The following is a 14961-nucleotide window of genomic DNA, read 5'->3' as shown; positions in this document are numbered from 1 at the left end:
TTGTACTGTAGTGTGCAGTGCTCTAACCAATAAAGTTTCCGATGCCATAAAGTTGCCGACGTTCCGTGTTCTCGACGGAAACGCAAATAAATGGGCAGTGTTTCCGGCTTGTTCCCATTCAGTGAAATATTAAACTAAACACCAGGCAATTTTTTGCAATGTTTTATGCTTACACCAAGGATGAGGGAAGAGACAAGAAATAGAAAAAGGCACTGCCTTTTTTTACCTCTGATGTGGCAAGCTGGCGTGTTGCAAACGTTGGAGGAATTTGAGGCGTGTGTGTGTTTGCCTGCAGGGAAAAGATCATTAAAAGACAAAATACAGAAGACTCCCAACGAGTTGAAAAGGACTCTTCAACACTTCCGATAAACACACTTGTACTCTTTTCTTCGCATCTGGAAGCATTGTGGAAGCTACAGTCGCAGCATATCTGCCTTCCGTTTCTGCTTTGCTTCTGTGGCAATTTTTTTAAGTGGCTACCGTATCTGTTTATTGCTGCAACTAAAAGGAAACCAGCCAATAGCCGCATCCCGGCTGTAATGACATCACTCTGAGCGTTTGAAGAACGCCAATACCGGGAAAGAGAAAAAATTTTTGAGCAAGTTTCAAAGTTATCTGATTGGCATAGACAAGAAATTTTAGTTTGATGTAGTTTGTGACCTCCTATGGGCTTGTTGAGTACATTCTGAAAGCGTTATAAGATTTATAAAAATGTTGAAGAAATTGTTCCAGGGTATCTTTAAAACTTACTATAAATAGTATAAACGCAACAGGTTTTTCTATGCACATTTTAGAGCAAATGAATTTAAAAATCTGAGACTCATGACCTACCCTCATATTCTGGCTGATATTGTACGATATGGTTTTCGCAATTTCATTACGTGGCTGCTATTGCACAGCTTTTAAAAGCAAAATCCCGTCCTTGGACCCAAACGAAGTTCTCTATGCCGTTATACTTGTGTATGTCTCAGGAAAGGAGGTTCGGCGACGACTGCAGGAGCTTTTCTTCACCTCCATTATCGCGAAACAACGCAGTTTAAAGGTGCTGCACATATAGCCATTCAATTTTTTAGGCTGCATCGGTAACAATTTCGCGAAGCTTACTACTTCATGTGCAAACTCAGGAAACGCCTAGCAGCGTCCCTTTGACCTTCAAGCTCAGCCAAGGACACGCAAGCGCCTTGTGTGGTTTCGCGGCACCGGTGGCGCTTAGGTCTCGGGCCGATGCTTGGAGCTGGCAGAACAAGGTCTCGTAGCTGTGCGAAAGCAGCGCGTCTCGTTTGGGACAGAAAAATACATCGAAAATTGAAAACATTTTGTAAGGGACGAATTCAGAACGACACGCAACTGAAGCTTCGCTTCACGTCGTTTCCCACCGATGCGTGGGATTTACGAATTTAACTTTTTTTTTCAACATCTGAAGTGCTTTGATGGCGTGTCGACAACGCGTTTAGTCATTTGTGAAGTGGCCTTGAAGGGTCAGATACATATATCCCTCCTCTATGCACATCAGATAACTTTATGCCCCCTCAGATTTTCCGTCTGCCTCCGTCACTCAGTCACATCGCAGCTCTTGACCGGCTACGTTCCGTTGTTGCAATCAACGCATTGTATATCCACGTGAAAGAAAATTGCAACAAAACCAAACCAGAGGCAGTACTCGTAACACTTTTCCTAAAAATGTGCCTTCATGTCATTAAAGAATAACTCCCGGAGAGTTTGTTAATCGTTACAACTTATTGCAATAACACTAACTCACAAGAAGTGTGATATGGCCTATCGTTTTTCAATCTTGCACCTTTCTAGGTGGTAACACCAGGAACAGCGATTCTAAAATTTTGAAAAAAGTGTGCAAAAGTATATACAATAAGTCTTTTTTTAGCACTGCGTTTTATTTTTTCGTTCTTGCCTTTCTTATCACTGCTGCGTCTGTGTGCGCTCAGCGATTCTTACTACCACTATGTCGCTCTTTTTGTTTCATTTTTTTAAGCTCTCAGCCCTGCATATTGTTTTCTACCTTTTGTACGCCTCGTAATTTCTCGCAAGGAAGCACTAGCAATATTTCTCGCAAGAGAGCACTATAAGAGAGTCTCAGTGGGTCACTAAAACGTAGTACGTCATTTACTTCTGTCCTAACACTGAGAGAAAGTAATATACAAAAAACGTGGTAGATTCTTCTTTCATAGGAATCGGTAAGACACGAAAGTGAAATGTGCCTTCACAGGAGCATTTGAATGGGTATTGTGCATCGATATGCAATCGCACATGGCTATTTATACTTCGTCGGCATGGCACCGTTAGTCGCATCAACATCAGACACTGGATTACACGCGCCGGAGCATTGTGTAAATCTGATTGAAACCCCAAGCACTTGCAAACTGTGCGAACGAAACCGAACAGGTTGTCAGCGAACCGTTTGGCGAAGTCCCGATCCGCTACAGCTTAAAGGAGTATGATTTGAGTGTCGGCAGCTTTCTCTTGGGCGTGCTTGACGAGCGACGTCCTGCTGGCGGATCGCTTAGACAAAGATGTGACCACATTGGTCCTGCTCCGTGGCGTGTACGCCAGACACTCGCATTGCGGCGAGCTCAGCTTGTGGAACGCGGCGGCGGCGGCGTTCCACAAGGCGGCGAACGGATAAACCAGCAGTTTCCGCTGCTATACGCTGCCCTATCGAGGCGCCAACTATCGGCGCTCATTAGCGTCATGACGCACTACTTCGCTTCAGCTTTCCTAGACGGCAGCACCATCTGTTTGGAGAAGTTAGAGGGAAGGGCATAAAGCGCATTCATACAGCTATCCCGGCATGACTTCGTGGCTCAGTTGGCAGAGCGTTTGCTAGCACCGCCGCGTCAATGTAACTTTTTCTGGTGATGTCATTTCCGTGACGGACATGACGTCGGCGAGGGTTGTGTACCCGGCATAAAACACTTTCCTGTTAAAAACGTCTTTTTTCCCGCGCACAGTATTCAGCCCGTACTACAGGCAGCCTACTGGTACCTGAATTTACAGTAGCACAATCGACGCCATAACATCGTCTTTTTAATCAATTAGAATGACGTTTCCACGGCAAATATTTCTATATAACGGCCACCAGCATCCAGTGCTTTCGTCCACGGACATAATTCCTCGTATACGGCAACGACAGCTTAGCGATTGACATTTAAAACGTTACTTCCAATCCCAGTCCATTTTTCGATACTAAACCTCCTTTTCAGACCCTTGAAAAAGGCCGTCTCGGTGGCGTCTTATAAAAATGTTATGTAGAAAAAAGTAGCCAATAACAAAATGTAAGCCCAGTAAAAGACGTAGCTTGTTGCGCTAGCCAGATGCGGTTCAAACATAGAGCGAAAAAAACGTCGGGATGGATCGCGATATGGCGCACGCATAAACGCCCAAACGCATGCGACCACATAAGTATCTACGCCCACCAATTAATTAGCCGCCTTATGGAGGTGAAATAATTAGAAATTCTCTTACGGCAAATACAAAATTAAGTGCGAATGTAAGAGTTATCAGGAGTAGAACATTTACAGACATAAGGTCATAATAGAATGGTCAAATGACGACAAAGTAACGAAATGTCTCGAGGAAATTTTCGGCTCCCAGGCAAATGGCGTTCTTTAGACTGACCGTCGCTGGACTGGCCAAACTGAAGGGCAAAGTTTGGGTAGCATTTAGAGTCTGTCAGCTCAGAGCCGATGTGCGTAAAGCGATAATGTTATCCCTACTGTAAAGCGTCTCTTTGAGAACACGCAGGTGCATCGTGAAGACCGCCGCACAGCTACGCAGTGTCTTGCCAGTACGTCGCATTTCTCTCCGGGATAAGTACGCCAAGTCAAGCCATTTCAATGCACTCGACGGAGAAAAAACCTCCTACTTCTAACTATATCTACTAGTTCTGTCTACATAACAGAAAGCGCACGACTTAAGATTAAAAGAGGTGAAGCAGTTCCACAATGTGAAGCCTGGGAAGTGCGGAGCAGTGATTCGCCAACGGGGCCGTGGCGCTCTCTCTTGACAAGTTTCAGTATCAGCCTGGCGTTGGTACCGAAAGTAGTCCAGAGAGGGCGCCGCAGCTCGTGAAAAATGAAAAAGTATCAATCTTTAGGAGTATGGCTCAACGACAGCGAAGATTGCACGCACGCGCATGAGGCTCACCTTAAGACGAAAGGAAGACAGAACGCGGCTATAATGAAGCATAGAGCCCTCTGGGGATACAGCAAGTACAAGGCTGTTTTGGGAGTCCGGAAAGGGGTCATGGTACCGGGATTAACTTTCGGAAATTTTGTTCCGTGCATGAAACCAGAGACCCAAGCGGGCCTGGAGGTAATCAGAGGGCGGTAGCAGATTGGCCCTAGGGGCCCACAGCAAAACTACAAACGAAGCGGTACAGGGGAATATGGGCTGGTCGTCTTTCGAGGTGAGGGAGGCGCAGAGCGAGATAAAGTTTGAGGAGCAACTTCGTGACATGGAGGACGAAAAATGGGCCGCGAGGGTGTTTAAGTACCTGTATATGAGGAGCATGGACACGCGGTGGAGACGGAGGACCAGACAGCTGACCAAGCGGCCCGGAAAGTCGGTAGGGGAAGGCGGGGTGTACACAACAGTTAAAAAGCAGGTAAAGGCAGCAGAGCCGACAAAGTGGGCACAGAGAATGCAAGCTAAAAAAACCCTGGCGTCTTATAGGATAGCGAAACTAGACATCAGGAACTAAGGTTTCTATGGCAATACGAGAGGCAGTGCATTGCTCTTCGAAGCACGGGCGGGGTGCCTGGGAACCCGGGCATACACGGGTACCTACAGGCGGCAGGATGAAACATGTGCATGCTGCGGCAGTGATCGGGAAACTATAGACCATATTGTCAGAGGCTGCACAGAGATACGACAACCGCAGGGTGAGGGGGAAACGACGTTGGCAGAGGCTTTGGGATTTGGGGCGAGAGGGAACATCAACTTCAAGGCCATAGAGGTGACGAAGAGGCGACTGGAATGGTGGCGGAGGAAAACTAGGGAAGGGATGGGTACGCAGGCGGAGTAATCATATGGGTAAGAATTTAGAACAGCGGGGGAAAAAAAAGAGGGGTGGGAGCGATGAGAGTTTAAAACAGAGGTGAGGGGGAGATGGGGGGGGGGGGGAGGAAGCAAATCTATCGTGTTAGCTAGGAGTATGGCAAGTAAGTGGAATAAAACAGGCAAGTCGGTTTCTGACAACCGACGCCCCGATTCAAAGGGAGAGCCACTAATCAACATCATCATCATCATCATCATGCCTATAAGTAGACACTGGATTAAGTTTTCGTTATTTGTGGTAATTAATGTATTAATTCATGATTCTTTCTTTATTTTCTGCTATTGTGCGCTCATTTGCGGCCTAGAAACGGCAGCCCTCGTGGCAGCGCCCCAGCGCAGAGATCACCCCCAACACTTTGCATATGAAGAACGTGTGCCTGCGTCTGCGTGGCCCAATGAAATTACCATCGGTTTCGTGACGCGAGGGACCCACGTTGGATTCCGATCAGGGAAGGCGGTGATCTTTTAGAAGCCCCTGTTTGGGGGCTTGACGCGCTACGAGTTACTACGGTGGCAAACACCGTGACACCGGACGAGCTATAATGACCTGCCGGACCCCTAAAGTGATCCGCACTTAAAACAAAGCCTGAGCTGTTATTCTTGTCGTACTATGATTAGTGCTTGCGCTTTCTTACTTTTAGCTGCACATGCTGCTGAATCTGGGTGAGAATGTTAGTGATTCCTGCCGACGGCGCAAATTTGTTTTAGGCTCCTTTGGTAGACACTAATTCATAGTTCATAATTGTAACTGCGGTCCAGAAAGGAGCACTGGAGAAGGGCTCTCGTTTTTTAAAGGCGATCACAAACGCTGCTTTAAAAAGTTCTGAACGATTGGCCGAAATCAATCCGCATTCCACTGTTTGATATCTGACGGCATCCACATATTGAGGGTACATCATGCAAATGATTTGCTGGTGATCAGAAGAATGCGCTTAGCAAGGGCTGTCAGTTATCTGTTGTACACACGAGAACCGCCTCTATAGAAACGAAGCCGTTTGACTCCGGAGTCATAACTGGGAAACCCCTCTGGGGATGTGAGTGGTTCATTTCAGAGTAATCTTAGAAAATGTCAGCATACGGAGGCGGGAATGCGGCATATATAGTCATTAACATAGTGTGGAAAAACGTCAGGCGTACGGTGCACGAGGCTCCCATTATTAGCTGCCAGATTAACACGAAACAATTAAATCACTCCGAATAAAAACGTACGCAAAATACAATACCAGTCTAATTAGAGACTTGCCATTCACTCCAATCGACTTAGCGTAACCTTTGCCCTACACACGAAGCATGAGCAACCCTTGGCATAGAATTTCAAGTCGTTTGAAGTGTGCATATGTGAAATATTGGAAAACATGATGTGGGCGTACCTGTGGATGCGCTTCTTGTTTTGCAAGTCACGTGCCACGTAAAAGCGGACAAAATCCACAAAGCAATAAATACGTTTGAATCGATTGTTCGCATTTTTTGCGAGTCATCCGTTTCCTGGTGGGGCACAAGAAAAAGTTTGCGCAAGAAATATTTTTATTCTTAACAATACTTGCAGTAAAACGAAACAATAAACTGTTACTCAGCATTGCAAATCAGGACTCCTGAGTGCTAATGAAAGCATAAGATTTCTTAAAACAGAAATGACGCAGAAAATGGGTTACACAGGGATATGGTGCAGTGCTAAGCAATGCCACTTGGTATCTTAAAAAAGCATAAACGTTGTAGTGCAAAAAGGTGCAAGCGGCCAAAACGAGCAATCGATGCGCATCTGTGCATGCATTCTACTGAACATATTGAAAAAAAAACTTAGTTTTTCATTCAGGCTCTTATATAACTTAACGTGGACATAAAGTACGTAGTACGTTTGTTTTCTCTTCTTTTGACTAGGCCTAATTGTTCTCGCAGGAAAAACTATGAAAGAGCGTTTTCTGCGACAATTCACGTAGAAGGCTATTCCACTTTTCCGAATCCCATCTCGTAAACGCTTGCGTGGGCTTGTTACGATCGCTACACACATGGGTCACGGGGGCAGTATTCTTTCTCAACGGCAATAGTATATTCAGGCCTCCTACCATACGCTAAAAAGCATCGACTTCCGCGATTTATATCATCAGAACGCGCCCTTCATCAATTTAATTTTTAGGCTTGTTTTTTTTTTTGCCTAACAAAATTGACAAAGCGCCTTTAATAGTCTTTGCTGTTCTAATAATACTTGACATTCTTCGGAATACTCAGCTCGAAGGATATTCTCCAGAGTGTAGTCTAGCTCTTCTAACCCGTGGGTTTTAAAAACATAAAACACGATAAAGGATTTATTCCTGTTCCATAAACTGTCAGTGCAGATGATATCGCATACTTAACCATCCACGCTATTTCATCCGCAGTGCGTATTTTCGAAAATTAAACGCAGTTAACGTGAATTCTCTCAACATAACTTGTGGTGGAGCATACAATCCAATACCCTCTACACTATGCATGATTTTGATCTGCAACATAAATCGCACATTTACGCACAGTATTGCCGAATATAGTGTCATTTAAAGCCTGAGCATCGTTTGTGATCAATAAACAATTTCTTCCTTCCACTTATGGAACGATTCCGACACACAAGTGTAAGGCAATTAAAATACTAGGGAGCGGCCATATTGTTTCAATTAACTGGTTCTCAACCAAAGATTCTCCTATCGGTAAGTGACGTAGAAACCACCCACGGCAGCCAACAAAACGAAAACTTTCACACGAACTTCTTTCCATGTACGAACGCAGGAATTCGCCGGATCACACTGTTTTCCAAAATTTTAAAACGGGAGTTCCTAGAGTCAAGATTTTACCGGTTATAATCTGAGTTGTCCAAAGTAAATGTCAGATTACTGCTTAAACGTTATTACCTCTTTCGAAATGCTACCTGTGGAAATCCTTCCTCAGAGCGCCACCATCACCTTCATCGCAAGACGTATTGACATGTACGCGTCGAAGAGATGGGGAATCCAAAGCGCAAAATGAAGCAGTGCATACTCACCCCTGTTTCCCGTTCAACGTCTTCGGCAGCGAGCCGTCAAGGCGGCCATCTTTGCAGCAATCTAACCTGACGTCGCCGTCAGGCGCCGACGTCGTCGTCACAGCTCCAGAAGTCAAAACGCGTGGCATTTGCGAGAGCAGCTGCGGGCCAAGTGGCTGCCGGGAAGAAGGCCCCGCCGACCCTTTGTGTTTTCTCACAGAGAGGTCTTCCATCAAAACCACTAGGGCGGGTCCTTGTCCTGAACGTTTGTGAGAACATTTTCTTGCGCTGTGTTCATTTTTTAACATATTGTAACGTGAAATCGGAGAAAGAGAAATTGAACGTCGCAGCTAATTTCGAAGAAATCCTTCCCTATGACGAAAGGGCTTGATGGGCACACAACTTTACTCGTCGTACGTGCGCAAAGGATTACCAGCACTTCACATAGACTGTGTGCGTTCAACCACGACGTCCCCGATTTGATTCTTTGCGCCGGCGGGCCGGGTTTCTGAGAAAGAACATACCAGAGACGACCGGGATGGGAGTGATAAAAAGTTCTTACGCTGTATCCGGGACATTTTGTCAACGCTAGAAAATCCTAGGTAGCCGAAATATTTTTTTAGCTTTCACAACGTGGCATCCCTCTAACATCCAGGTGTTCCTCCAACGCTCTAGGACTTTCAGATTTTAATTTATTACGCAAAGAATTTTTTTTTGTAATGCGGTGAGCATTCTTTGCCCAGGGTACCCCTTCGCTCCTTCGCATAGCTTCAAGTTTCAAGTTTATTTAACATCACACGACGTTGGGAGGTACAGGGAAAAAGCCATGACAAGGCTTGGCTGGGCCGGCACCCCCTGCTTTGCAAACAGTGGAAATGTTTCACAGGGTACACTATTAACAAATCTGCCGTACAGTGCATCAATTGAAAATCAAAAAATACAGATTCGGATTCCGAAACAAAGATATTTACAGTCCGATTGCTGAAATTGCTATGATTGCTATGAAAGATTTCATAGGGTGAAACATACAGGGGAAAATGCACCACTTTATCTGTACATTATCAGTAATCCATGACAAGTGACTCAGCAAATTCCCATGAATAACAACGCAAATACATAAAGAAGAAAAAAGCATATCAGGCTAAAAGGAAAAAAAAGGGGGGGAAGACGTCAAAGAGAGGGAGAGAGAACAGCTCAGACACAAGAAAAAGTACGCACAAGGCAAAGAATTCGGCACAATGCGGAGTCATTGCAGTCATGCATCGCAAAAGAGACATAAGGGACTACTACTACTACTAGGTGGTTCGGGTGAAAAGGAAAGGAAGTGAACTGGGGATATTATTGAGCCCAACTGGGGGCTCACCTGCATACAACCCAGTGTGGTGGGGAGGGGGAGGAAGGGGATATAAACATTCGAGAGGAGAAAGGGGGTGATAAAGAGATAGGTGGGCGAGTAACAAAAGGGGAGAGAAAAAATACGTTTGTGTGCAAGTGCAAAAAACTACAAGAAATTTTCCCGTAAGCGTTTGAATGAGGTGAAAGTGATATCTGTGTTGCTTTCACGTGATAACGTATGAAGAATGGACGGTAGACGATATTTCAGCATCTGTGTACCATAATCTGTCCGGCATGTATCAATTTTGTAAGGCCCAGGATGGCGAGGGCAGTAACTTGGATCATTCATTCTTAGGTTAGCTAATTCAGCCAAAGTGGGTTCTCTTTTGTTAAGTTCCGTTTTGTAGCATCCACACAATCGGAAAGAATATAAAGATTTAACGCTAACAACTTTCAAATGGTGAAAGAACTGGGCAGTGTGGGCATTGCCTTGTATCGGAGCAAAAAACCTTATTTAGAGAAGTTCCCACATTTCATCCTCATAACAGGGCCGATTTAGGCCTTCGTAAAAAAATACAAATGAAAACAAAAAAACAAAGAAATTTATTGGGGCACTTAAATCTGTTTACGTGATTTGAAAGCGAAATCATTATAGCTTCCCTAGAAGTATACTTTTTCAAAAAAAATTCAAAGCTTCTTTCTTAAGTTCCTTCTTCCTTAGGTGCGAAGAGAAAGATGGTTAGAACGCGAAGCTTTCTCCAATGCAACCTAAGTCAAAGTCAAAAGCTAAAATCCAAACGTCTTTGACCGACTCAGAATGGCGCAATCTGATAAACAACGTCGGTTTTATAATGCTAGGGACCTAGGTTGGATTCGGACCATGGGAAGCGTTCTTTTATTTTCCCCTAGGGCGCTTGATGTTCCTTTGTTGAAACGTATTGTTCAATTTGGCTTTCCTTCAGTGTGTTTTGGCCGTGTCAATGGACGGCCCTAGTGAGGCGAGCGACGCTATCAGTGGAGCATAAGAAGCTTCGCTCTAAAACTTCGTTACGGCTACACCATGTTTACGCCTATTTCTTCGCTTTCGTTCCTTCTTCCTTGCACGCAAATTACTTCTAGAGGCAAACTGGTGACACTTCACGCCAAGGCTTCCCCAGGATCGTAGTTATTGGTGGGTGTTACGCACTTGTTCTACTCGCGTGCCGTCATGCTCGGCTGTAACGCAATACAGTAAAAGCTCGTCAATTCGAACTGGAAGGGCACCATAGAATTGTTCGAATTAAGCGAAGTTCGAATTATCGGGTGGGCGCTAGAATGAATAGACATCGCGCACACTGCGCGGGTAGAACACAAAGAAGCCACCTCTGGACTCACCATCACGTATTAGGCGCTACGGCGCGTTCTTGGCGGGTGATTTCGTAAATTTAGTTCATGGAGCTCGAAGAGCGAGCGAAATTAATTGATCAGTCAGTTATTTTTTTTCGGTTTCGTTGTTTTGCATCTCCAGAAATTTGGTTTGGTTTCGATTTGCAACACATTGTAATCACTCTGGGCCGACTGCTGCGAGAAGCGATGGACACCAGGGGATCCCAGTTCGAATTAACCGTTCTGGATGCCGACGCGTTCGAATTATCGGGAGTTTTCCCCCACTGAAATATGCAGGGTTATGCCGGGACAAGCGAGTGAGTTCGAATTAACCGGAAGTTCGAGTTAACCGAGTTCGAATCAACGAGCTCTTACTGTATAGCGTGACGTCATCGTGGCATGCACTAGGGTAACTCTGGTTCCCCCTATGGGAGTGTGCCAGGCTAGCGTATACTTTATAATTTACATTGCATACAGAAATGGGATGATATCCTTCTTCCTTACGCAGTTTGTCAAAATCATTACTTTTCGGCACTATAACAGTGTCGCATTCACTGTAGCATGATCTCTCGCACCACAGGATACAATTATCCGCTACAGTTTGGCTATGTAAGCCCTCTGGAGAAAAAAAAGGGCCTTTCCACTATGTGAAGAAAGATTACCAGCAAACCTGCGCCCAAACAACACGTTCATTTGTATTTTTGGTTGAGCACACTTTCTAGCTAATTAGCTGAATGATACTCAGAAAGGCTAAAGATTTATTCTAGCGGACAAACATTGGGCTGTCCATTTTCCTCCCGCGTCATAAGCATCGTACTGTCTGTGTAAACACCCTAACCCAAACCGCTTGACAACGCGGAGGACAGCAGTCAGATCGCATCCGCCCATGAGACGTCTACACTGAAATCTCAAACAAGCCTAAAGAGATGTCATCTGTGAGCGTATCAAGACTGCCCGCGCGTGCATGCCGCCGCACGCGCGGGGCATGCAGGCATACGTTCATATGTTCACCCCCCCCTCTTTTATACGTACACGCATAAAAGGCGACCGGTGATGTGCGCGTGTTCGAACGGGAAAAACACCGGCCAAAACGTCACTCCAGGCGCCCTTCAAAAAGGCAACGCAAAACATAACCTCTGGTGACGAAAAATGTCCGTTCTTCGCCGATTTGTCCACGCACGCTTGATGGGGACACCGAAATATATATATACAGCTTCGCTGCAAAATTCGACGAAGCCTGAACACTTCTTGTTGGTTGGGAACGCGAAAACATGAATGCCCAGTAGAACATCTTAGACGTCTTCCTTCCGCCTTGCGTTGCCGAATGGCCTTAGAATCTTGCCACTTCACCCGCTGTGCCTCGACATCCATAAACACCTTCGAATGGCTTTGATCCGTCTCCTACACGTTGCGCCGCTCCTTCTTCCTGCCACCTTGTAATGGGAGAGATGACGACGACGGGAAATTCTGCTGCTTGTTCTTCCGCTCCCCCATTCATGTACGGTGCGCTGGTGCGGAGGAAAACCTCTCGCTACTCCAGAATTTAGGCTCCGGATAGGGAACGCCACCAAAGGAACCGTTTTTCTGTTTTCCTGTTACGGACGCCAAAGCCGGACGCCGGCTCTTCCGCTCAATGGGCCATTTCAGACTTACGTCCTAACACATTGCTCCCCCAGTACTATTATTGCATAATGGATGGCTTCAGTTAGAGTCACGCACCTCCGGAGTTCACTGCGACTGGAAAGAAATAAAGTGCGACCAAGGTAAAACAAATAGGTCTAAACGTCCTTAGCAACTGCCAAACGAAACCTAATGACCCCTTTCAAACGTCATGGCAAAGTTACCGTCGCGATCGCAGTTTTGTAGATCCCTACGTCCACATTCCTTCCATTATTCCCGCAATACGTTTTTTTTTATTGATACTACAGCGGAAATGCAATCGTCCTTTCCATTATAGCCTGCCATTGCCGGTGCAATACGCTGCTGAAGTCATGTGAAAAATGCAGCGCTAGTCGAACACAAAAGAACACAGGTTCCCATAGACCTACCGCGAATACTACCAGGGTCATAAATATTATTCTCAATAGCGTGCTATGCTCGGATGGTTTTCATATGTATTGGACTTTGTCACGTGACTTTTTGGACACCGGTCGGGTGGCAGAAGGCTATGGTGGAATTATCGGGCTAGGTCAGCCTGTCGGTAACGGCTCCTGAGGGTTTTGGTTTCTGTCTTGTCTAAATAGGATAGACTCTTTTTTACTAGACATTTTCTAATTTTGCTACGCTATATTGCGTCATCAATATGAAAACAGTAACAAAGAGAGTTATTTTTCGAAAAGCTGTTGCGCTTCTTGTGGTGATAAATGCTTCATTTGGTAAGTAGTAACACCTTTTTCTTCCATAGTGCATCAAGATGCTATATTACGCCCTTGTAAAATTGTCGGGCCGAGTCACAAAATCATTCTTGCCCAAGTCCTCTCAACAGGTACCCAAGATGCAGCACGTGTACTGCCTACAGAGTGGTGAAGACTGCTACCCCCATTTTATTAAATAGATTATTCATGTCCCTTAGACCATCTCGCGGCGCAGTGGAAATTTAGCTTTGACGCAAACTTACCTGGCATGCCGTATTCAATTGGCCCTGTTTACACCGTTTACACAAGGTTTACACCGTGATGTTTATTCCACAGCTATTGAGGCAGTTCGCCCACTTCTGCAGACTACGACCTTCAAGAACGGGGTTTCAACAGCAAAAACCTTCTTTTATTAGATCACCATTTCTTGTTCCATACTTTCAATCAAGCAAAACTTGCACTTATTCGAGCAGGAAGATGGGATGCGGCCTACCTGTTCACTGGGTTAGAGTTGCAATTGAGCCCATACTATAAGTGATCTTTCGAGCTACCTTAACATCATGATTGGCTAAAATGGGGAAATCGTTGCATGATTCATATCTAGTACGTTAAGTTTAGTATATCGAGTTTGCCTTACTAGCTCTGGTGCTCTCGCGGGCCTATTTCGGGCTTAGTTCTTAAGTATCGAGCACAGTGGCGATCAGGAAGCCTTGTGCGATCTTTCCAGTGGAGTTGTTTTCAAAGCATTGGCTGTGACTTTGAGAGAATGGCCAGAACAATCGTCTAGGCGAGTAGCAAAGTACGTTTCTGGTTGATGACTTTTTTTGCTTGAAGTCGAGGGCGCCATCATGCGGCGTCATCATCGGAGGACGCCATCATGCGGCGTCCTCCGAAACCTGCGATCGTTCGACGCTGCTCCAACAGATGGCGCCAAAGAACTATCAAGTCGAAGGCGATAAGAATGCGGGAATGTGTCAAACTGACGTTAGGCCTAAAACTGCGCTTCGAACTTTTACGTGGACAGCCCGTACTCCCAGCATGGCGTTCAGTGACCATGACGTTCTTTAGCGCGCCGTAAGCCCTAACGTTGCGACTTCCCAACGTCAAGACTAGCTCTTCGACTAGCAAGAAGACTCAGCGAGAACTTCAGTTATATTAAAGGAAACAAGGAGAAAAGGACGCAAAGGAAAACGAAGGGTGATGGCACTGAATGGACACACGACCTCAGCGCGCGACGCGGCGACTTCACACTTTCGCCGCTTTTCACCCGGCCATACAGCAGTCACCAGCGATAGAGTGCGCTGTGGAGGCTCCCACAATACCGCGATATTTGTTGGCGGCTGAACACTAATGGTTTTACATTCAATACGTTATTTACGATGATGTCTTAGTTGTACTTGTAATTTTTGATGATAATTGATTCTTACTACTTGTGTTTGTCCTCTGTAAGATGGAACCAGTTTATCAGATAGAACCGGCTCCTCATATATTAAAAACATGAGATAAATGAAATCAAATGAAAAATGAAATGAAAAAAGAAAATGAAAAATGAAAAAGAAAAAAGAAAAACGAAAATGGAAAATGAAAGTATTATTTCAATTGCTTCCTACTTTTTGTTTTGGTGCCGTGTCTGGTGGGCAGCGATTAGTTTAACGCCCTTTGTCCGGAAACGTAAAATTCTCCTTGAAAAACAAAAAAAGGATAATGTTGCTAGCGGGGCGGTGGGATATCTGTTGTATATTTATTTGTTTTTACTCCACGCGAGTTTCGCCCTGTAAAAACATTGTAGACACCCTCGTACACGTAATAGAAGAACGTGCACATACGTGTGCGGAAATTCACGTC

General features: G+C 45.2%; 1 protein-coding gene across 1 annotated transcript in view; it reads right to left on the bottom strand.

The window, feature by feature from the left end:
* LOC144145279 (neprilysin-1-like) overlaps positions 1 to 8241 on the bottom strand; it is a 47308-nt gene extending 39067 nt beyond the window's left edge. The window contains exons 1-3 of the mRNA XM_077676832.1: positions 8084 to 8241; positions 6444 to 6558; positions 227 to 289 (exon numbers count right to left, since the gene is read on the bottom strand). Coding sequence (XP_077532958.1) covers positions 227 to 289; positions 6444 to 6537 — 157 coding nt within the window. The 5' untranslated portion in view covers positions 6538 to 6558; positions 8084 to 8241. The remainder of the gene's footprint in view (positions 1 to 226; positions 290 to 6443; positions 6559 to 8083) is intronic.
* Between the last annotated feature and the right edge of the window lie 6720 nt (positions 8242 to 14961).

This window comes from Haemaphysalis longicornis, unplaced genomic scaffold (assembly GCF_048455015.1).
Source record: "Haemaphysalis longicornis isolate Haplotype H1 unplaced genomic scaffold, Haemaphysalis longicornis Haplotype H1 scaffold_7, whole genome shotgun sequence".
NCBI classification, from domain to species: Eukaryota; Metazoa; Arthropoda; class Arachnida; order Ixodida; family Ixodidae; genus Haemaphysalis; species Haemaphysalis longicornis.
This window is presented reverse-complemented; position numbering and strand designations above follow the sequence as displayed.